This window comes from Centrocercus urophasianus, unplaced genomic scaffold, assembly GCF_019232065.1.
Source record: "Centrocercus urophasianus isolate 14NV4802_14NV808 unplaced genomic scaffold, USGS_Curo_1.0 seq_10, whole genome shotgun sequence".
Classification (NCBI taxonomy): Eukaryota; Metazoa; Chordata; class Aves; order Galliformes; family Phasianidae; genus Centrocercus; species Centrocercus urophasianus.
The window spans coordinates 77,495,676-77,520,321 of record NW_024884142.1 but is presented as its reverse complement, the minus strand read 5'-3'; the positions used below and the strand labels follow the sequence as shown (position 1 = coordinate 77,520,321).

Below are 24,646 nucleotides of genomic sequence, written 5' to 3'. Positions count from 1 at the left end.
TAAAAGATGAAGAACAACACTTGAACAAATATCCTTTAAGGGTTCTTTATGGATATATAATATTTTAATCAAACACAATTTCTCTGTGGTTTTGTGGTCTTAAGAAAACTGAAAGGAAGGAAAGTGCTATTTCACTGTTCAGCTGGCTGAAATACAATAATTTCCTTGTTTAAAACATTGATTCTCCCTGTTTGCACTGAGATGTTTTTTGGAGGCTATAGAATATAGCATGTTCTCAGATTTTTCTGTTATGTAATTTTCTCTAAAATATGAAAACTTCTATTTGCTGTGTAGAGAAAATAAAAGCATTAGCACACACTCTGTACTCCTTTAGAAACAAACATTGGTTAGATAGAGAAGTTTCATTATCATGCATGCTGAAAATGTGGTCTGAGAGCTTTAATGTACCTTCATCTGTCAATGTTAATGGACATAGCAAGTGCTGGAGCTGCTGTAAAACAAATCTGTTTTCCTTTTTTCTGCTGTGCTAGATAATGAAATAAAAGCTAAATTATCACTGATAAAAGTAATTTGCAGAAAAGCAATGATAAAAATATAACAGCAGAGCTTGCCATTAGCAGTTTAAATGGATAATGTTTTCTAGTGCTTCTAACATACTTCTGTCCTGTTTTTTTGTTGTCTTCTCCCCTTCCCCCCATGCTGGGAAGGGCCTTTAAAATTAAAATTACAGGTACGCTAAATCCAAACATGCGTTAACTTTTATATATATATATATATAAATATATATATGTTATATTATATATATTATATATATTATAATATATATAATATTAATAATAATATAATATATAATATTGTTATATTATTATATATTATTATATATTATTTATTGTTATATACTATTATGCATTATTATATAGGGTATTATGTATCAGATAATATAATATGTATATATTAGTTACCTCTCTGAAAGGCACTCATGCTTGGATATATATATATATATATATATAATATTGCTAAGTCAAACCATGTAGTTAATTAGAGAAAATGATTTAACTCCTTGCTGTGCTGGTAGCTGTTGTAAACTTACCATGAATCATATGATGTATATTGTGGAAGCCTTAATTCATTCTTGGGGGGGTATTTAGGTGAGTGAGGCCTATAGCTGCCTTTTGTCTGTTTTTGTTGTTTATTTGTTTTGTTTAGCTACTTCTATCATTAAGCCATAAAAATTAAGTTTGAAACCATGCCTCAGTTGCTCACAGAAACTCAAAAATGAGAAGGCAGATACATAGTCTGATGATTCTCCTGTGTTTGTGTGTGTGTTGTGGTTCCATTACCTGTATATAGAAATGTACGCAAACCTTTTAAAATCTTATAATTTATTTTTAAGCTAGCTTTATCTCTATTGAAATTGAGTCATCATTTTTTAAAAATGACTGGAATTCATAATATTTTTAAGATGGAAAGCCAGTTTCCAGGGTAAAAAGTGGATATTACCCAAGGAATACTTTAAAGAGGGTTGATTTCTTGTTGTAGCTGAATGTACTGACTGTACATACATAATTTGCAAAAGTATTTATTTAAAGATGTTTGGTTGTGAATGGCCACACTGGAGCAACTGCTCAACTCTAACTGTAGTACCTAAAAGCATTCTATGTTTGCAGCCTGACTACCGCTGTATACTGCTTGCCAGTTCGAAAATGTCAAGGGCAGTAACACTGCCACATTCCTGACTGGCCAGCTTCTAACCATCCTTCAGAAAAAACCTGCCCTTTCTCCGGTGCTCTTTCTCTAGCTATTGCTACCAGTTGCTATTTTGCTGTTTCATGGCTATGCCTGTAATCCTGGGGAAGGCAGGGCCTCACTGGACCAGGCAGCCTGGGAAAGCAGACGTACTTACTCTCCCTGCCCCAAAAAACAAAGCTAGGGCACTGTGGGTGTTAAGGAAACTATTCATCAGTATGTCTGTGCAGAATATCAGCTGGAGCACACAGCCCTGGTCAGACAATCTCAGAGAGGTGCAGGTTTGTGTGAAGTACAAAGCTACTGCTTTATTTTATTGTGCAAGAATTAACGTAGGAGAAAGTATCACATTTCAGAAATTCTTAAGAGTATTTTTAGCCAACAAAACCTTTCAAGTGATATGTGTCTCTGTTGTTCTAGAGTGCTTCACTATTTATTGCAGCTCAACACTGTCATTATAAGTTTACGATGTCATAATACTTTGAGGATTCTTTCTGTATTATTCAGTATTTTGTGTGTATTCCTTCTGTGTTTAGCAACTGTTTAGGGAAGAAAAAAAAAGTTAAAACGTTAATATATCAATTCAGATAATTATGTTCTTATTTTGCAGTACTATTCAAATAGATGAACAAAAAGTTCATCATCAAAGTATTTCAGGGAGGGGCCTTCAGAGATTTTTTGTGGCATAATAGTTAGGTATAAATGTAGTAAAATAATAATAACACCAAAACGGAAGAAAATCTAAATCTTAGTTCATTGGTATAAAACAAATTAAGAAAATAACCTGGAACTGTGATGGCAAAGGTCTGCTTGCCAGCAGCAGTGCTGCTGTTACTCACAGCTGGCTATTAATAGGCAAGCAGGAGGGATGTGATGCACCAAGCTGACTCCTTTCATGGCAAGTCAAACACAGCTTCAGTGAAGTAAAACTGTGAGCTAGCATCAAAGCTGTATCACCATAGCTGGGTAGCAGAGCAGTCTTATGGATTGGCACAAGTGTTTGTCTGTTGGTTAACAAATGGAGTTGTAAAGCTGGTGCTCATGCAGAAACAAAGGCCAGAGGGCGAGCTCTAGTACACAAGAGGAAATAGGAGAGGAGAAGCTTTGCTGTCTTATCTACATATGGATTTGTTATATTGTAGCTATGAATGGATGTTGGACAAAACTATCTCAGTGAAGAAAAAAATAATCCCCTATTGCCTGGAGGCAAATCCAAATAGGGAGTAAACCACAAAACCTTTGAAAACAGTATTAAACCTTGAAAGCTTTAGAAAGACACTGTGCTGAAAAGTCTGTGTAAAATACGTGGGAGCTCTTGCACGTTCAGTTTGTCTACAGGGAGGAAGCTGCATGTGCTCAGTGCCTCCAGGTCTGCTGAGTTATGCAATAGTCAGAAGTGGAAGCATGCTTGAAAATTTGCTATTTTAGGGAGCTTAGGTAAGCAGTCAGACCAGAGGTAAAACACGTGAGACCGGAGCTTTGTGGACTGGCAGCAGTTTGCTCAGGCTGGAGGTGTGAAAGATGTTGCCAAAGGCTTTCAGTAAATTAAATTGTTGCTGGAAGGGAGAGATGTCCTGCTTAGGGAGTGTAGACCTTTCTGAGAAGGGCTGAGGGTGATATTGGATGTACAAGTGTAATCATGAGGCGTACTGAGCCATCCAGAATGGTTTGCATGGGTGAGGAAGGAGCGAGTTCTTTCAGCAGCCTAAGAGGGCTGGAAATACTTGCACAGATAGAAAATAGATCTCAATGTAAAGCTGTATCTGCGCAGATGTAGTCTTGTATGCTTCTTTGAAGGTACTACAAAGTAAAAGGAGATACTTTTATCCTTTCTAAAAGTTTTTGCGCGTTAACATTTCTTCTTTACAATATCCTTGTGGGGATGACAAGTGGATCTTTCAGGTCATTTCTGGTCTAGCTCTTAGTAGACAAGGCTGACAAAGCTACTGGTCAGGCTGGAGCCTTTTCATCATAAATATTATTCATAGAGTTCAACAGAATTTATCTTTGTCCTTCTGACCGTTCTCAAAGCTTAGTTAATTGGGATGATCTCTGGTTGCATAACTGGGACTTAACAGAGTCCAGATATTCCTGTATTTCAGCCACACTTGCACCTTTCACCCTGTGTGAAGCAAGACACTTGGGGTGAAAAGTTGTTCCATTTTGCCTTTTATCTAATTCTCCGTCTGCACTTTTAAAATACTTTCCGTGCTCTTGAAGTCTTTCTGCGCCCATGGGATTTTTTGTGGGTTGTCTCCTTTCCCCTTCCTCTCCTAGAGTCTGCTGACTGCACTCCCAAATCTTTCTCCCATTTTCTGAATTGTGTTATCTACTTCCTCCAGAGATGGTTTGATAAAAATCTGGTTTCCAGTTCTCTCCATGCTCAGACCTCTTTGTGGTAGAGAACATCATTTAATGAATCTCTGTTAATGATCCTTCTTGCTTTACTTCAAATTTTATCAGTTTCTAATACTTCTTAATATTTCTATTACATTTTTCCTATGCATATTTTTGAGACAGTGAAAATACTATATTATAAGCTAGCAAGAGATTCATTATTTCTTGGCCTATGAAATTCCATGACGTTTTCATTGTTGTTTTTAAGTAACAGACTTGTAGAAATAGCTACTTTTTCCATGCAAACCCCCTGTTTTGTTTGAAGTTCCCCAGTTTGTTGTTTCTACCTACTTTACAAAATAAATAAATAAATAAATAAAAATCTTGGTCTGCATCTCCTTGGCTACCAAGTAACAGAACTTATGCAGAAACTTGGATAGTCCTTCCCTTGCCAAACAGTGTCTGTCTTCTTCAGATTGGATACAAGAAGAGTTGCATGTTGTAGGCAAATCTGATAGCAAAGTATTTTCATTTTATTGTCACTGACACAAGACAAGAAAACAGAAAGTAAAACTCATTTTGCAGAGAGACATCAGGATAACTCTGTTTTCAGTTAATGTAGTGAGTTGAGAATCAGTCCCAAAGACAGCCGCAGTTCGCCCTGTGGGGGATCACATAAGGGAGAAACTTTGATTTTGTAGCATCACTTTTGTCCTTCATTCAAGATTCTGCTGTGTTCCTGTTGGGACTTCATCTTCACAGAACCACGAGGACCATTGTTTGGATCAAGTTTCATGTGTGTTTTTTTGTTTTGTTTTGTTTTTGCTGCTCCCTGGTGTGTTTGGGTTCCCTGTATGTTTGTGGGATGATTGTCAGTATTGGATTGGACCCTGAATTGAAGTCCAGTGGTTTACAGGCTTGGGACAGCTCCCTTCCTATGCTGAGGATGATTTTCCCAGTTTAGTTGCTGGTTTTGTTTTGTTTTTTTGTTTATTTGTTTGTTTGTTTTAATGCTAAAATGAGAAAGTGAGGAGTTTAATACTTCAAGGTGATTATTTAAGTAGCTGTAGCTCCCAAAATACGTGAGAAAGGCATGTATGGAGATTGACTGTCCAGAATTGTTCCAAGTCTACCCTAAGCCAGAGGGCACACTCCACAGCAATTCAGCTCTTTATGGAGCAGGCTTTACAGGAGCTCTTGCCACACACATTTCTGTAGAAATATTCCTGCCATCATGTATGATGGTGCATGGTGTAATTCCAAAAGCACCTAAATACCAGTTTGCTGTAACTTTTCCATTTGTTATGGAGAAGGAGAAATTGCAATCATCAGAGTTGGTGCAAACACCACTGGGAACTGTGTTGTTTTTTTTTTTCCCCTCTCCAAACACTGCAGCTTATCTTGCTTATTTCTGTCTTTCTTTTCCCCTCTGGCCAGACTCCAGTTTGTAATTCTGCATTCTTTTCTGCTCAGCCTGAGGTTTTCTGATTTTTAAATGCTTGTTTTGAATTTGCATGATGTTTCTGCACAGAATATTTTGGTGACGCAAGACCTGCTGGTTAGAAGATTTTTTTGAGAATATAAAACAGAGACTGAAAGTCAAGTGGTATCCACTTGGCACACCTATATGCCCAGAATAACTTCAGACCTATAAAAATAGACAGCGAGAAGTTAATTCTTAGGGAGGAAAAATAAAACCTGTGCAAATATTTTGACGGTGAAGGTGACTGACCAGTAGAACAACCTGCTAAATATTAGAATGGGTTGAGTCTCCATCCCTGAAAGTTATATAAATTGTCCAGGTTGTTCTTTTAAAGAAATGCTCAGATTCAAATTGTTTTAATTCAAGTGAATCCTTTAACCTCTAATCTACAGGTTAGACAGGTTGTTGTTATTCATACTTTCTGGACTGATGAGGTTTGACACGGTCATTCCTCCTTCTTCCAAGCTCTTAGTAAGTCAGAGCTTCAGAGAAACATGTCTTCATTCAGGATTTTGATAAAACATGCTATAACCATAATGCATAAAATCTCCATCTACAGAGGCGCAGGCTGACATTCTACTTCTACCCTGATTTGAAGTTTTGTTGAAAATATAATAGGTCAATGGGCTTTCCTGTTTCTTGTCACACTGTGGGCAAGTTTTCTTGCTGGGCTTTCAGAAAGGCTTTTTCCAACTTAGTGAAAGCTAAATAGTGTATTCTGAGCTGTCATAAACATTTAATGGTAGATAATAAAACTTTAGATAAAGATCACCTATTTAATTCTGAGGTAGAGGATCTCTCTACCATTGAATGTTCACCAATGTAAATTTGCTGTGTTAATGACTATATTATATAGTCATGTATATTCTGTAACAGTCCTTAGATTTTTTTTTTTATTTTTTTTTTATGTTTTCAAGTTTTCTTTGAATGACTAATGGGAAAATCCCCAGAAATTGGTGGAAGTCTATTGCATGTTTGAGGAAATAACAGTAAGAATAGAAGGGAAGAGTTGATAAATGGTAGTTGATCTGTACAATGGTGAATAAGATCGAGAAAAATGGGAGTAAATGACCTACATAAGATGTATTTTTTTGACGTTTATTTCATAAATAACACTATTGACTATTCACAATTGACTAAAAGCACTGTTAAGTCAAATTTAAACCATGCTTCTACAATATAGGTAAACACTGTGCTGCGTCCTGCTCTTTAAAAGTAATTACTGATGTTTTTTGCCATACACGTTGTATTATTAAGCTTTCTTAATCTTAAATGCACTTCACACTGACTGTTCCAGTAAAAGATTTAAGTATTTATTCATGTTCTGTGTTGTGTATGGAGGGACTTTCTATTATTATTTTTCCTATGGAGGAATATAAATCCTTATATAACTACTCTTTGCCATGGCAGCGTGTTTTGTACAAATGTAGCTAACCACATTGGCGTGCAAATACAACTCAAAAGGATATTTAATGCTAGTAGTTTTGCCTTTTGGATTCAGCATGAACAATGCAGGTACTTCCTGCTTGCTCTGTGCCTGTCTCACCATTCTTTTGTATTAGCATTTGGACTAGGCTTGTGATACAACTGTTAACTCATCTTTTGCCTGCATACCATCCCAGCTGTCTTTTCTAATGACAAAATCATTATTTTGGGCAGTGAGTGCAGTTTATTTTTTTTCCCTCCTTTTTTTTTTTTTTTTTTTTTCTATCTACTTCTCCTAAAAACCAGGCAATTTTGGAACACTCATTCAAGTTGATGAAGTAATTTAATTTAGAAAAGGACAAGAAAAAAAGTGGTGTTTTTCAAGAACTGCTCTTAAGGAGGCACAAGGTATGTTTCTAAAATTGCTCTGGGAGTTGATGAGACTCAGCTCAAAAAGGATGAGCACACCTTTGCCCTCATCTTGGGAAGGAAGTACTATCAGTTTTATATAATGCTTTTGACCCCTGATGCATGTACTGGTACATTTGCATGCATTTCAGCATGTGAATCTTGGACTGTCTGGTGAGAAATTTGTCTGCAATACAGTTAGAATGAGAACAATGAAATATGGAGGTACCACACCCTGATCAAAGTGGAGCATTTGCTAAGCCCATGGAGTTGTGCTGTTTTGCCTTAGAAAGGGGGGTGGTTATTCTTTCTGTGTTTACTGTTCTGCTGAAGCTAGCACAACTGAAATGTGAATTTCTGATGTATGTCTGAGATATGGCTGTTCGTAGTGTGTCTTCTATGGAATAAAAGGGATTTTAATAGTAAGATGATGACAGTAAAATGTACTGAGTTAAAGAGAAGATCTTAGTTTGTCACCTAACTAATTTATTTATTTTTTTTACTGCATACTATTGTCATTACTGTAACTTTTTACTGTTTTTAGAGTCCCACCTCCTGCCCTTCTGGGGAGATGGGATGGTGATGGAGATGGGAATCACAATCACAGTATATGCAACGTGTACCTCCTTTGGTTATCTTCAAGAAAGAGAAAAGCTCCATCGGGAATAGTGGCAAAATATTGATTTTGTTACTTCATAATTTTGAAGTAAAAAGAAGAAAACAGAGAGAAATTATATGCTTCCCAGTTTTGCTGCCTCCTATTCATCATCACCTTCTATACTTGTCTAGAGAAGCCATTCTCTGATTCTCTAGGTACACAGGAATTTAAAGAGTCGGTAGGCAGCAGTAGGAAAAAAAACGAAACACAGATAAAGCAAGGAATGCTGAAAAAGAATGATTGTGTCCGGTTATTCTTGGTTTGTAATAGAAAATGCAGACAGCCCTTATTGCTATCAGTTCCCTTTGCAAGTTTTTGTGTAGTGAGCAATTAATTATTTAGGGGCTATGGATAAGATGTGCTGGCGGCCATTTCCTGACCAAACCAAGCCTTAATTTTTAGAATACTTGAAATTCTGTAGTTGAGTGTGGAGAGGCCACAACTGTTTCCTCCTCAAGTACCACAGTTTCAATGTCTCTCTTGTTTCTGCCAGATCATGAGAGGCAGGTCAGCCATGAGAGTACTCATCACAGTGACGCAGGCAGTCAAGGAGAAGGCTTTACTATGAAATCATGAGGATTGTTTTCAGATAAGTGACAGATAAGTGATGAAGTGACTTGTGATACTTTGTGATCAATGGTTTCTTTATTCTTCCCACCACAGTTGTTCGAAAGAGCCTGGCTCAGGCAGTTTCTGATGGGTGGTAATCAGGTGTGTGTACAAGAGTGGGTAGTCAGGGCACCAATTCCTCTGATGTACATCAAGCTACTGATTTTCTATTTTATCAGTTTAAATGAGTAACAGACCTCAATACTAAGAGATTAGAATCACACTATGTGAAGTTATCACTTGCATCTCAGTTTACCTGATGGCTTAATTATGAGGAGATGGACAGTTGAAGTGGTACTCTGTAAAATAACAGCCATCTGAAAGAAAGGCTGGAACTGAGAATGATCTGTGTCCCAGGACACGTGTGCAGACAAAACTTGCATTCCACAGTGCAAAAAATGCAGCCTGGTTCTTAGGATTTACACTGGACAGTTGTTTCAGGAAGTTGAGGAAATTGTGTGACATGGAATAATCAAAATTAAGGAATGTCTGTATTGTTGTTCTTAAGAATTATTGTTCCCTTCTTGCTAGAGAAGTGGCTGTTTAATCTGTCCTTCTGGGTCTCTGGACATCCATCTTATTGTTCATGACTTCAAGTGACCACAAGTCAGGAGATGGAGAGACCATTAAATTGCATCATAACTGAACACATATTAAAATGATCAAGGCTCAGAAAGTAAAGAAGAGTCAACATCATTTCATAAAGATTTTATTACAAGAGCTGTTTTCTTAGCTTTATTAGCAGCAGTGTTTAAAGGATTTGACACTTTGGAAAGACGTGGCTTCTTATCAGACAGTGTTGCAAAGTAATTTAGATGATTTCTTTGGACATTCTTTAAAAGAGAAAAAACATTTTGTTTTGAGCTTTTATGCATTGTCTTTTGAGCGTGCAGTGCAAAGACTGAATGCTTGAGGCAAAGCAACGTGATCATCAGGCTGGCTGAATTTTCTTTAAAGGTGCTCTGCTGCCTGAATTTAGAGTTCAGATCACTATGGAAGGCATTAACACAGAGCAGCCCAAAACCTTACAAGAAGGAGGGACATTTTGCATTCCCAAGGCTGGGAGGGGGTGTTTGCTTGCTCTATCTGTGCTCTACTTGTAACCTCACCAACTCTGGTGGAGACAAGCCTTGGTGAAAGCCTGGGCTCTACCCTTGAATATGTGCTGATTTAGGAGCCCCATTTCATTACGGATCAGTTTCATTGCACCTTTTCTGTCTTGCAGCTGTTCTATCCTAAACATTTTATTAGTTCTAACTTTAACTGGTGAAATTGGCAAACAAGAAAACAAAAAGCACAACTGGAATGTATTGTGGAAAACCATTCACTTCTGTAACACTTTTTAAAAGTTGTTGCAATGTATTCATTTTATGATCCCTATGAATACTTGCTGTCATTTATTTACCAACCCGTACCATTTGAAATGTTGATGGCTTTACTCTGAAAGTAAAATTGCCTAATTTACTCTGCTTATTTAGAGAAACTGGATGTACACGAGACTGTTGCTAGAGCAAGGTTACATTGGATGCTTGCAAACCTCTTACACAACTGTGCTTGGTGAAGATTTCTGTAGCACTATGGCTCAGCAGTCTTTTTTCAGGGACTGGAGATCCTACATCATTTTTAAGAGTGGTCTGTTTATTTTCCCTGTGTTGTTTTATGTACTGAAATATTGTAGTGAAAATAGCTGGGTGGGGTGTAATGAATGTTTTCAAAGACCTTCCTTTGAAAGAAGCTTTTTTTCCAGTCCTTGGTGGTCACCACCCATTTTCCTGTTCTGTGCGGGCCTCTCTCATTGTTCCTCTCCACAAAGGCCCCTTCTGCAAACCTGTCAGCATATGTGCCAGTGCGACGAGATAAAATGGCTGGGGATATAAGGCTGAGCCTGCTGAAATGCCAGAGATTTTGACCACAGGCTCCGTAAATTTTAGCATGTATTGCCCACATCGTAACATATTGGACTGTAAAATTCAGTGTTTGTCAACAAGTTTCAATGTGACTGTTTCAGCTGTTTATAGTTGAGGGTGTTTGCGGCTGAAGTGCCACCAGGGTAGGTATGTTTGCTAGTGATATTATCATCATGTGATGGCAACAGTTGTCCCTTAGACTTGAAATAAAGCTTGATTGAAAATTTGTCCCTGTTTAACCGCAGTTGCACCATCTTGATAAATAATTCTCATTGTGGTTGGGTATGGACTGGGATGCGGTCAGTGTCCCAACTGAAAAATGGAGCTGGTTTGGGATTTAACTTTATAGTCTGTGAGTTGCACTTCGTTCACCTTTAGCTTTAACCCACTGGTGAGGAGATAAAGCACATCCTTTGGTATGTGTTTTTTTAAAGTAGGTAAATAGTTGGGTTATCTGAAAACAGATCTCAGCAATACCTGCTGAGCTTCTGAGCAACAATACTTATGGACCTTTAGATTAGCTGTCAAAATTGACTGATTACTACAAGTAATTCCACAAGATAAGAATCTGTAATCTCTCAGAACACAAATCACTGATAGAAATCTCAGGTTGTGCATTGTCATAACCTTATCCCCATGGTCCGGTTTGCAATTCCAGCTCTAACTGTGCTGCAGGTACTCTTGAATGTGAGAGCAGAAACAGTAAAGTAAAGCAGAGTTGTATATTTTTCGCTACAAAAGTGGCTGTTTGCAAGCATGTTCAATTTCAGCCAATGTAGAAACAGTCCTTTCTGTTGTGTTGTTCAGTGGTTTTGTTTTTCCTTTTAGTCTACAAGTTATCTCTGAAGCTTGCTATGTCTTGGCTGGTATCAAAGAGTTGCTTGCCACAGGGAAGGAATCCATGATCCCATATCTTAACAGAGCAGAGAGATGCAAAACCAGTCTCAGGAGGGAATATTAAGTTTAGAAATCTTTGTGCTCCTCTGGTTGTAGTTTGGCCATGTGCTGGGAATTTTGTTTCCTTTGCAATTTCCTTAGTATTTGAGAAGACTGCAGAAATGATTCTCTCATCTGCTTGAGTGTGCTCTGCAGCATTACAGGATGGTCCAGAGCTGTCCTGCCACTTTCTGGGGCCAACACCACTCCTTCCTGAGTGCAGGGACTTGGAGCTATAAGTACTACTTCTCCATCATACTGCACTCTTCTAGCCTTAATGCAAGAAATGTGTTGAAAAGTCAAAAAGGCAATGCCTGCATCTGTTCTACCTGCTGATCAAGCAGCAGACTGACATCTTTTCTACGTGTCATAGGCCTTACGAGGTTCCCGGTGGCTGATCCTAGCCTGAGAGTATCCACGTTTGGCACATCCTTTGAGGTGCCAGGTTCATGCTGGTGTGGTGAATGACGAATGGGCTGTGCTCTCAACATTGTAAAATAATCCCTGGTCAGATTAATGGTTGATGAAATCCTAATACTTATCTCTCCAGTTCAAGGTACTCATAAAATGAGAGAAAACGGTAGGACGTAAAACCTGTGGACATTGTTTTGCTTACTATGATTACGTTTATCAGACTCTGATGACATATTGCAAACCTAAAAGCTTTAAAAAAATATGAAGGATCCAGCAGCCTCAGTAAGGTTCTCAACATCAAACTTCAGAAGTACTTTTCTTTAGCTGCTGTGATAACGTATTCATGTTGGTACTAAAGAACAGAGGTACAAAGAGTTTATCTTAACAACTGTATTGAATGTAAATGATATAAATGTTTCTAAAATGTATGAATGTAATGCTGTTTATCCTAGGGTAATTTTTTTAAAAAATAAATCCCAGGAAGTTTCATTTAAAAAAGAAATTGCACATCTAGAAATGTGTAATTATAGTTTAGGATTATGGACTGCTGATACCATCAGAGCTTCAGACATTAAGGAAGTTGGTGTTGTATGTAGTTTTAAAGTTCATATGGGACTTCACAGAATCACAGCACGGTTGAAGTTTGCAGGGTTCTGTAGATCCATCTGGTCCAACCCCAGCTCCAATGGGACTCTCCAGAGCAGGCTGCCCGGGCAGTTTCTGGAGATCTCCTAGCGTGGAGGCTCCACAAACCCTCTGAGCAGCCTGAGCCAGTGCTCTGGCACTCACATAGTAAAGGAGTCCATTCTGGTGTTTAGGTAGAATTTCATTTTCCAGTTTGTGCCTATTGTCTCTTGTCCTGTCACTGGATATCACTGAAAAGAGCTTGGCTCTGTCTTTCTTGTACCCATCTAAAGATCTGATGTATTTCCTATTCAAGAATGCATTTTCACATCTATGTTATTGTAAGCCATAGTGACAGTAGAGTGATGTAGACTTAGTGAATCATCAGTATTTTCAGCTAAAAAATACTAGAAGTCCATTGTTCTCTTAAGCTTCATCACTTGCTACACTACTCAGACTAGCCAAGTCCCACAGTATCATGCTAAACATGCTTTTATCGTGCTAACATTGTTCTTAATGTGAGCCTTTTTCTGATCTAAATCTTTTGTATTTTCTGACTCATAAAATCTAGACTCAGCTTTTAAACTTGGAGGAAAGAATCTGATCACATGTTGATATAGCAGTAGGTGCCTATGTTTATTAAACCAGCAGCAGCAATTTGTTGTTTAGTGGGTATGTGCAGAAAATATGAAAAATACCCCCAGTCAAACCAAGGAATCAGTGGTAAGTCAAAGCAGATTTAAAGGAAGGGTGGAAGGTATTTCATTTCCTTATTTTTGTAATAGCCCTCTCTGTTAGTAACTTTTCTTGTTACCTTCGAACTCTCATTTCCTCTATTAACAAATCCTTGTTTTGGTGGAGTTCATATTCATTTTGCCTGAGTACTGGGCAAATCTTCCAATGTGCAACAGTGCCACTTTAGCACTTTACAGCCATGAACACTACACATTTTCAAACCTTTTCTTTTTTTTCCTCAGTTGAGGCATAACTCTGTTCTTCCCCTTCCCACTGGTGTGCCAAACTTGCTCATCTGGTGCTTTTTCAGATTTTAGAAACAATTATTTTCACTGGAACGTGTTCACGTATAAGGAGGGATCTGTATGGCACTGTGTTTGGATTTCATTGACAGCTTGCATATTTGGGCCTGGTTTCCTGGTGAGTGAGTTTGTAGTATCTTTATTTACTGATGGTTGCTTTTATTGCTCTAATGGAGGGGACTTTCAAAAAGCACAGGGTGCCATCCAGATTAAACTGCTTGTTGGATAGAATGGTTACAAAGCTGAGTGAATTATTTTTAAAGGAATTTCAAGGCTAAATAAGCATGACCGCTGGCTGCTTGGTGCACACGCAGGCACATCTCTGAGCTGTTAGATGGTATGGTTCCGAGATACCTATGGAGCAAAACTCCTTTTTAGATATGGTGGTGGCTTAAATCATCTAGGGATTTGCTAAGCAAAAGGTAAAGCAAAATGTAAACATGCCGCAAAAAGTGGACTTGCTGGTTTGAAATAAATCTTTGTTGTTATCTAGGATAGTACTGCCCATTAAAATATTTTTACAAATTGGAATTTTTTTATTCTAAACATCCACCCCGTTTTTTAATTTGCTTTGTATGTACTGTAAAATATTTTCTTATCTTTTCATCCCTAGAATGTATTTTTCTTGCTCTATAAGTTAGCATTTGAGGCTTAACTCTAAGCCATTTGAAATGAGAGTTTACTTCAGAAATTTCATATGACAGCTTAATTAACTCTGGATTCTTGACCTTTAAAGTGCTGGAACTAGAAACATTTAATCACCAGCCGGTGGATATAAAGTAATATGCTTGCTGTTTTACTAGTTTGCATGGAAGGCAGTCTGAAGCAAAGTCCAAGGGTCACCAAAATAGGGAAGGAAACTGAAGGAAGTCAGTCTGAGCTATGTATTTCAAAAGGTTTTATGTCTGTGTCACACAGTGTGCAGGTATGAGTGAGGACTACCAGACTGCAAATAAGGTGTTCTTATGCGAGGAGCAGGCTGTGATTTCACTGAAATCTCCTGTGTTCTGGCACCTACAAGGTAGAAAGGTAATTCAGCGCAGTTACTGTGCTGCCTAGTCTTACATGAGCAAAGTATTGATCCATGTGGACTTGAGAGCAGTGAAACACTGAGCTGGAAGTTGCTATCTCAGCCTGGGACACAGTGCAATCCACTCCGCAAGCTGCAAGGAGGTTGCCACCCTCCTAGACATCAGGAGCATGGCTGAGGCTGACCACCCGGCACCATCGTCAGCTGAGTAAGTTCCAAGGGCTTCCATGGGTAACTGAAGACTGGGATTGCTCCCACCTGCAGAGGTTTGGAGCTGCCAAGGGTGACAGGTCCCCAGGATGACGTGACAGTTTTACAAAGTTGTTTGGGCAGGGGCGGTTATATGAGGGTTCAGCTTTTTCCTGAAGTTTCCCGCACGGCAGCTGGAGAGCCTGCTGGAAGTCAGATTATGATCTGAACCTCAAGCAAGACCTTCATCTGCCGGCATTCCCATTGATTTCAGTACAGCTGTGTTGCGAGGATGCTGGGGTGAGCGAGGGGATGGGAATCTGACCTGTGTCATCTGCACCAGGCACTCCTGCTCCCAGTTGAGTTCTCCTGACTGGTGAAGCAGCATTTGCAGCCGGTATGAGTGTAGACTTTGGGCTGGTTCGTTGTCTGGCTTGGTGGAAGAAAACATGGAGAGCTTCAACTTGTGACACGCTGAGAGCTCCACCTGAAACTGCCAAGCACTGCTAGCGCTGCAGGCAGCAGCCCATGACTTCTGTTTTCAAAAGGCAAACTGAAGCCACTGGGAGCAAGTGGACTGAGTCTAACCAGAAACCCCAGGCCTGCTCCTGAGCTCTATCACCTTGTTTCCAGTGGAGACTTGAGCTTTCCCATTCCTTTCTTGTTTTTTTTGAGGGGATCAGTTTGTGATCGTGCAGTGATTACTGAGTGAGTGTGTGTGTGTATTGGTGGAGCAGGGCCAGGTCCTGGCAGGTCCTGGGACTCCCAAAAGTACAAAGCATTATGGAAGCTTCCCTGCAGGACCTCCCACCCTTGTAAGTGTGCATGGATGGGTTGATCTGAAGTGGCTTTCTCCTCTCATTACCCCCTGCATTTTTAAAAATCTGGCATGGGTTTGGGTGAGGAAGGTTTCTGCCTTTGCTTGCTCTACTTTCTCCGAACAGTGACGCACACATTTGCTCGTTTTTGCCACATAAGTGGGCGGTTTATATGCTGGGAGGGAATGATTCATAAATTAGCTGCAGCCTATGCCTTTATTGCTCTAATGATGTGTGAGCAGGATTCCATGTAAACCTTTCTGCCTGGCCTTCAGACAAAGTTGTTGAGGAGTTATATTTTCACTTTCTGGCTGCGGGTAGCCAAACCTTGCTCAGAGAGAAAAGCTCTCCCAGTGAATAAAATGGAGGACAGCTGCAGGGAAGTGAGATGGCCTGCTACCTGCAAAGGAAAACCATGAACATAGTGCATTCTGCAGAGCTGTATCACTTGGCTGAATGTTCTGGAGGCTTTTGTGCGACCAAAATGAATGAGTACTAGATGGCAGTCTTTTAAGCAGGTAAAGACTCTGCTTGGGGGAAATGATGTGAGGCATGAGGCCAGGGGTTGTTTTGTGCCTCCATGTAATTGTACTTACCTGATGACAACAACCACCCAACTTGAGGGTATGCTGAGCTAGGGTAGAAGAGGAGGAAAATTGAGGTGCAGGAAACCACACAGGGAAATGCTTAACAAGCAAATTGTTTATTTATTCAAAATGATTATGTGTGAGCAAGAACTCTTTAGAAAGCAGTCAAACAGGCCAACTCTTCCTCTCATTTTCCAAGTCAAGAGGACACTGGGGTGGTGTGCGTTGAGCTGTCTCATTGCAGAGAAGCAGGGAACTACTTACTGTTGGAAGCAGTGCTAAGGGAAGGTATCTGCAGCACAGAAAAAAAATCATTCTCAGCTCATAGCATTACTTGTTAGAAATCTTGGGCAACCTGTGATTATGAAACAAGCTTGTCTTATTAGCCACAATTGGTAAGTATATTTACAGATGTTAGCAAAACTAAATATTTTTCTTTGTGGCTGGAGTGGCGTCCTGAAAGACCCTACCCTCTCTTATACAACCCATTTTTTTTCCCTGCATGAATTGCGACATGGCTTTGGCTTTAGTTCTCAAAGTCTGGTATTTACGTGAGACAGAATTGGGCCATCTTTTGCCCACGTTGGTTCTAATATGAAAATCACGGGGTTTAGATTTAGAGCAGAGCTTAAGTGTTCATGGTTCAAGAAGCTGCAGTTGGAAATTCTCATGAATATTGCTGCATAGTTTATGTTTGGATTGGTTTTCCTTTGTTTCTAACCTTTTTTCTCAGTGGCTGAATTAGAAACTGAGAAGAATTTTTTTCCCAGAGTGGAATCTGCACAGATGCATTTTTCTCAAGAGAGCAAGTTACCTGTAAAAGAAGCATCAGATTGAGTAATTCACCTGGTTTTCCCATTCCAAGGTGACATAGGGCATTTTTTTGTTGTACTTTCAAGGACACCTGTGTGTAAAGGGACTTTTTTAATGTGTGTATAATCTAACTCTTACTTGGCAAAGAGAAAAATAAGGAGCTAGTGTTACCTTGTGAATATCTGATACTTTAGATTCAGACTTGGACGGGTTGGTGCTCGCTCCTGTAATGCACTGAAGTTGTTATTCAGCTGAATTCTGCTGTTACCTAACTAAAAGTGTGTTGGTCTCATCTTGTACATATCTCCTGTAACAGATACCATGTCAGAAAATATTCACCTCAGGCAAAAGAATTGTGAAAGAGGTTTGCCAAAGGCTGAACATGGATCTTAAGAAGATACCATAAGCATTTATGAGGCCCTGTTCTCTGTTAGCACACCCAGTAATGAACACCTGCCATCCCACCTATCTGATCCCCACGCTTATGCCCAGCTTCAAGTGTTTTGAACCATAGGAGTGCTATTGATGTGCTCTGAGCAGTTTTCTGCTTTGAAAGATGATGTTGAACACTCGGCCTTGGGTGGACCCCAACCCACACCTTACTGTAACTTTGCTCTTAGCACTTAATGCATACCCTGGCCATTTTACTTATAATTTTCTAAGCCACCTGTGGTTTCCATGCTAGAAACTTTGCAGTCACTCAGGATCTTCTAGAAATGATCACCTTCTCTAAAATGCATTACTGTATATTAAAACTCTGGTGCAGTTTTATTCCATACCAACCATGATTTGAACAGCTTATAGGATTAAGCAATGTGGTTAGTATTTGTCACATCATTTGTTTCCTCAACTTCTTAATGTGAAAGAGTATAGTTAGTGGTATGTCCTGCCCTGATGGGGAGTTTTTTAAGCTTTAAAGACTCATTACTTTACACTAATCTTGGAAATGGCAAGTTGAAATATTCGTAAGGCTTGGCAAGAAGAGACCCACCACTGGCGAGTTCTAGAGATTGAATGTGTATCAGCACAAATGGTGTGGTCGATCTTTTCCACAACTTGTGCTCATCTGAGCTGTGCAATTTGCACTGATACTCCACTGTGGAACTCTGACAGAAAAATATGTCTATTATGGTGTAATATATCTAATTATGGTGTGAAACCTCAACCCGTGCAAGTGAAAGAAACTTGTAATATCAGCAGAGCTTCATTAGGTTGAAACAATTGGTAGTTTTTGAGCTTCTTTTTTTTTTTTTCCAATAACATTGGGTTCTTCATGCTCTGAAATAAAAGAATTGTATTTTCTGAAACACAAGGCAGTGAAGTTTTCTTTTAAACGATTGTATCCCAAATCCATAATAAATGTAGCCTTTGTGTTTCTCATGTTAAATTTAGCTTTGTGTCCCTTGGTGGCTTAGTTTTGTATACTTGCTTCATAAAATGTCTTCCCCTTTGTTATTTCCTGCTCTTCTGTTCTCTGTGGTGTTTAAGGGAGGTTGTCTTTATCCGTCTTGTTGTTTCACTCAAGAAGGTGTCTGTTCTCATGGACAATGGAGAGATGTTGTTTTCCTTAAAATAGCTTTTACTAAGGCAAAATTTCTTGCATGCAGCAGTATTTTCTTTTCCATTTTATATTCTTCGTGGTCAAGGAAAGTTGGTTTTTCAGAGTAGCGTTAAGAACTGAGACAGCTGTACATACATAGTTGGATACCCTGTTATTACCTTTATTTTAATGCAGGGAATGACAATTGCAATTCATTTTATCCGTGACACAAACACATGTGCTCTGCAATTTCTCCAGCTTTAGAATGAATTGCCAACTCATTCTGAAGTGCTTTTCTAGTGAACTATTGTAGATTGAACAAAACAAATTTAGATATCGCACAATTTTTAACATGTACTGAATCTCAGGAATAATAGTTTGCTATTTCATATTTAATCTTGGCTAAAACAAATCTTGAACCTGTTACATTCAGCAAGGACTCAAAGGGTCTGAAGGCTGATTTTCCAGTTGCAGCAGTCCCCCTCCTAACTCCCACTTTAAATGAGCAAATGAATATTAATATTCGGTCAGTGAAGTTTAAACCTGTTGGCAGAATGGATTCATTGATGACAAGGCTAACTCGTGTAAATACCTCGCTGAAGTTGTGAATTGCATTTCAAAAAATGCTTTTTTCCTCTCTCTTCTCTACCTGGTAGGAGCAGTTCTGAGCGGAGAAAGGAGAAATCGAGAGATGCAGCAAGATGCAGGAGAAGCAAAGAGACGGAAGTATTCTACGAACTGGCTCATGAACTGCCCCTGCCCCACAATGTCAGTTCCCACCTGGACAAGGCATCCATAATGCGCCTGGCAATCAGTTTCTTACGCACTCACAAGCTTCTGTCTTCAGGTAATGTCTGGCTAAAAGAAGTTGTTGATGCTAGTTAGTAAGAATGTGCATGATCCATGCAAGGTTCTAAAAGGAGAACAGACACAGTTGCTTGTATTGTGAGAATATTGTGAGATTTACAGTTTTTGTTTTGTTTTGTTTCCCCAGAAAGTACCGTCTATATTTGAACTGAGATAGAAAATCTGAGTGACAGTAGTCATACAAGGTTTCCATTATCCAACTAACAACTGATGCATTTTTGCATCTGTAAGATCTGAACTCTAAGAACAATTGAATGTGGTCTATAAAAGTTAGTTACAATGTTTTGAGCTTTTAGGAATTTAATCAGAACTCAGACATATATCTTAAGCTTCCATGCTGAAACAAGCACATCTAATAGCATGGCAAACATGTGTATTCCACTGCATTCAGAAGGCAGCTGGGAAGTTCCAAAGGTCCAATACTTTGTTCTAAAGGCCTGATTGTTCTACACACTGGTAATGAACGGTAGGTTGTCTATATATGGCAGAGTGAGAGAGCTAAAGTAAACAACTTTTGAATCATTGATATGAATGGATTCTATTTAATCAGTATTGCTTATTTTGGACTAATCTGAAACACTAAACTAGCATTACATTTTTAGCCTGTTAAAACTGATAAAACAAACAATATTCTTATTTTGCACCTATATTTGCATAATCACATTGATAGAAATTTGTTGCTTGAATAGCATGTAGAATCAGTGAGAATAACTGTTGTGTCTGGGGAAATTTTTATACTGACTTTATGTGTCAAGAATATGTTAAAAGAAATGTTGAACTATTTGTGAAAAGCAAAGCCAAAATTTTGTCTTCTACTTCATTTATGGCAAAACTCCCAATAAGGTCACAATTGCCCTCCCTCTCTTTAGAAAAATTGAGTCATACCATAACAACTGCTTTAATAAATGCCATTAGGAAGTATCTCATCCCCTGGAAAAGTATGTTGTTAGTTTGTTGTTCTTAGTCTGAAGGATACAACAGATTCAGTTCTATGTCTGTATGCCCCATTGATTTGTAGCTATTTTGGACTCTATTACGACTATTTTATTAACTATGGGCTTTTTACCTTAACTTATAGAATTGGATTTTAGTGTTTACTTCTGTGAAAAGGAAAGTTTATTTGCTAAACAGCATTTGGAAATAATCTTTGGTATCTCCATGTAATTAATGCTTGAAGTGCATTAAATAGGTAAACGTTCTTTAAAATGCTATACAGCAAGCCAATTTTTTAGTGGCTTTCTCATTGAAAACAAAACAAAAAAAGCAAAAACAAAACAAAAAACCACAACCAGCTTCAGCTTTACAAATATTTACATTAGATGAACTAGTGACTGTACAGCATAGGAAAAGCAAATTTCTGCAGGATTGTAACAGATAATATAAATAATGCTTGTGTCTGTGGATGTTCAAAGAAAATAGTTTGATGCTGTCATTGTGAGAAGAAAATATTTGCTGACCTGAAAACCATTGAATTTAAAGTGAACTTTTCAAATACACTTCCATTTATTGACAAAGTTCTACAGACAAAATATTTGGTTCAGCACTTCTTAAGTGTTAAGGGTTAAGATTGTATTATTTGATACTGATGATGACTCAATATATTGATATATTATTCATATATTTGCATACTTTGGTGTGTCTTCTGTGACACTGCTTGAAAGCCAGTGTGATTTGTGTAGTCGATATACATTTTCTTGAGGTATCACCGTGACCAAGCAGTTAGACAGGAATCTGGAAATGAAATGTTACAGTTGTGACAGACTGTGTTTTAACGATGTTCCAAATCTCTTCTATGTTAGTTGTTTTCTTAGCCTTTAGTCTGATCTGCTTCCCCAGTTAAAATACTGGTTTGGATTAAGTCACCTCATGCAGATTTGTCCATGGAGGTGTGGATCAGAGTTTCAAAATCTTTAAATGTTTCCCTTTTGAGGGATTGAGCTTAAATTAGTCTGAAGGGACTGATTTTTTTAGCAGAGTTGGATATTATTTTCTGACGTGGGGAATACATGGAAATGAAAGAATTCAAGCTAGAAAACCACTGAGTACTTGTAATTTATTGCTCATCTGCTACTTATATTCTTCCAGGTTTGGCTAATGCTTAAATCAAGCTAAACAAGAAAGCTGAAACTGTTTAGCTCCGAATACTGGAAAGAGAACACCTGTCAGGCTTTGGAATTCAGTGGTAATCAAAGAGAGAACTTTCTTTATCAGAATAATGATTTTGAAATATATTTTTTTTAATTATTATTGTGCAGTGTACACTTGCTGAGATTCCTGAAATTCACATAGGTAGAGTGCTATTCTAACAAAAGCAAATTTATATCAGTTTGAGTACTGTTTCTTCCCCTCAGGAGACAGCAGGAAAATTGAATATAGGTATTTCTAAGCAAACTTTTGGCAGGTGAGCGTTTTTGAAAAGCTTCTGCCATTCAGGCCTGTTGTACAGTACTTACTTAATGCAGCTAATGTTGGAAAGGTGTTGTTTTTCTGGCCTGTTCCTGTGAGAGCGGAATCAAAGTCTTTGTGGTCAGCTGAGCAATGTCAGTCTTCATAAAGACACAAATTTTCTCTATTAGGATGTCTAATTTAATTCAAAATGATTATTTTTTTACTCCCATATGAAGAGATTTTGCCAAGTGCATGGAGTGAAATGGAAGTGGCTTATGAGATCCCTGTTGGTTTTCCTCTTTCCAAGACCCAACCAAAACTGCCCCCATTTGACAGTCGCATCTAGCAGACTGTTAATTCAGAGTTAATTAACTCTGCATTGCATTTAAGGAGCCTAACTCCAGTGCTGGGTGGCACAGAGCTTCTTCTGTCATCTCTGACAGATTAACTGGGAACTCTATGGGGTGGCAGAGAGCTGGAGCATGCATGAGAGACAAACACCTACCCCAGCCTGCAGACCTCTTTGCTTTATGTTGTCTTCATGGAACAGTACTGATTATTTGGGCTAGACTCTTAGTGTAAACTGGAGTTAAGTGGGAGTTTGTGTTCTGTCATTAATTAGGACATTGAAATAACATTTACTGTACTTTTATATATATATATATACATATACACGCACACACAATGTCGCTAAAATAAGCCTGGGATACTGCTTGGTGAATACTTCAGAAGTTAGTAGAGAAAAACATACTACTTGATTAGTATTTTTGTTATTTATTATTAATTATATCAAAAGCTCCTGGTGGAAGACATTCTATTTAATAATGTTGTTTGTTGCCAGTAAAATGGCAATTTTACTGGGAACAGGGCAAGCGAGAGCTTTCGTGGGACTGCATCCTCATCTTTCTGCAAGCACACAGAATCATGGTATGACTTGAGTTGAAAGGGACTTAAAACCCAACTGATTCCAGCCCCCTGCCATGGGCAGAGCTGCCTCCCACCAGCTGAGGCTGCCCTGAGTCCCATCCAACCTGGCCTTGACATTTCCAGAGATGGGGTATCCTCATGCTTCAGATGGATGGCTTCAGGCAGTGTGCCAGCCTCGGTCCCTTGGCACTGAACACTTGATCCCTGTTGTACCATTCTCTGACTTGGAACAGAGCTTTTCGCTTGTGTAACTCGACTTTTTGGCTAGCTGTGCCTGCATAATGATTATTTAGCTGGCAGAAAGCTGAGACCTTGGGAGATCTGTGCCTACGTTCTTCCATCAGGTGAAAGGCAGAGCCTGGAGTCTGAGCATGCATTGAGCTCGGCGCTACGTGCTGCTGGAAGGCCCAGCGTCTGGGCTGTGGGCGCACTTCTCCTGCAGCCATGGCGGGGCCTCCGCCGGGCCCTTGCATCCTATCATAATAGGAAATAGCTGGTTGTATATCTCAGAGTTCAAAAGGGTAAAAAATACCAGGCTTTGCTTTATAAAAGTTGCTTCTTTACTTAGTAACGCGTTTCCCTTTGATTTTCACAGTAGGCAATTCTGTGTGGGAATGTTGGAGAGGAAGCCTTTAACATTTAGAAATGCAGGCTGTTAGTCTGACGGCCTGATTGAGATTAGTATCACAGGAAGCAAACTGAAACAATGGCTTTATAATACTGTTTCCATGTTGTGCACACAACAGTACGCGGTATAATTGGAATGTTAGTAGAAATATCGTTTAATTATGACCTCTTAAATATTTTTCAAGCTGTCTTCTAATTCTGTTGGCATAATTTTGCCGTCGCTGCATTAGTGTCATTGGGATAAATTTAGAATAGATCTTTGTTCAAGTAAATGCTTTGATCGCATAAAGTTGCTGCTAAAAATTGGCTGTTTGGTGGTCATCTATATTGGAGCTTTTGGATTTAGGAGCTTATGTCTTTCAGCATGGTCAGAAAGACCAATACCAGTATTTGTACCTTACTATTCCCTAGTACAGCTTGTGCTTTTCGGGTATGAATGGATGGCAAAAGAAAAATAATTGTCTTCTTCCACACAATAATAAATCTGTCTCCCTTAGTATTGTGGTAGTTTCTAAGGCTTACTCAGTGTGTTGTAGTGTGAATATTAGAAAGAGAATTCACTTTAGGAAGCCTATATGGGGTGCCAATAATTTTAAGTGTTTATTTGGACCGCACATGTGATAGGAGTTACTGCAACCAGGACACCTTGGCATCAATGTGCCATGCATGACTGCTGACTTTTTAGTTAGGCTAATCAGGAAAGCACAGCTTTATCAGCTTGCTACAATCTCATGTTAATTGTACAGTCACCCAGGTGTCTTTTCTGCAGAGAATCCAGCAAAGGAAGCTGGGTGGGAGTCGCTTCTGTGCAAGCAGACAGCAGAAGAAATGGGGAGGGAACAGGGAAGCAGACGGGAAGTTGTTTGGGAGAAGGGAGGCCACAAGGAAGCCAGTGTGAAGTTGTTTCAAGGGAGGGAGACAACAGAGCAGGAAAACCAGTGGGAAGCAGAAGGGAAAAAATAGCTTTTCTCTGTGTTTTTAAGGGAGAGCACAAACTGCGAGGAGAACTGATGTGGACATTGTTTTTGAATGTCTGGACAAGCTGCATCTAATCTCCGACCATTGTGGCATAAAACAGTGCTTTAAAAATAGCTTGTCCACTTGTTCGCTTTCATTAAATTGGAAACTAGCTCTGTGCCAGCTGTGCTGGTAGGAGTGAGTGGAGATGGGTACCGAGTGCCCTCAGCTGCCTGAAGTGACATCCTTTTTGGGGAGAAGGTGTGCTCAGAAAGCCTGGTCTGATGTGATGCTGCGTTCCTCTACTCATCATCTATTGCAGCATGACTCAAAGCACCTTCTCAGAGTAGAATCTGAG

General features: G+C 39.0%; 1 protein-coding gene across 4 annotated transcripts in view; it reads left to right on the top strand.

Moving 5' to 3' along the window:
• EPAS1 (endothelial PAS domain protein 1) overlaps nt 1-24,646 on the top strand; it is a 78,463-nt gene that overhangs the window by 24,224 nt on the left and 29,593 nt on the right. The window contains exons 1-2 of one of the 4 annotated variants that reach the window (XM_042808587.1): nt 14,480-14,783; nt 19,179-19,369. In XM_042808587.1, the coding sequence (XP_042664521.1) occupies nt 14,746-14,783; nt 19,179-19,369 (229 nt within the window). In that variant the 5' untranslated portion in view covers nt 14,480-14,745. Of the gene's footprint in view, nt 1-14,479; nt 14,784-15,041; nt 15,065-19,178; nt 19,370-24,646 lie in introns of those variants that run through there. The other 3 variants (XM_042808602.1, XM_042808604.1, XM_042808593.1) reach the window with 3 other exon arrangements.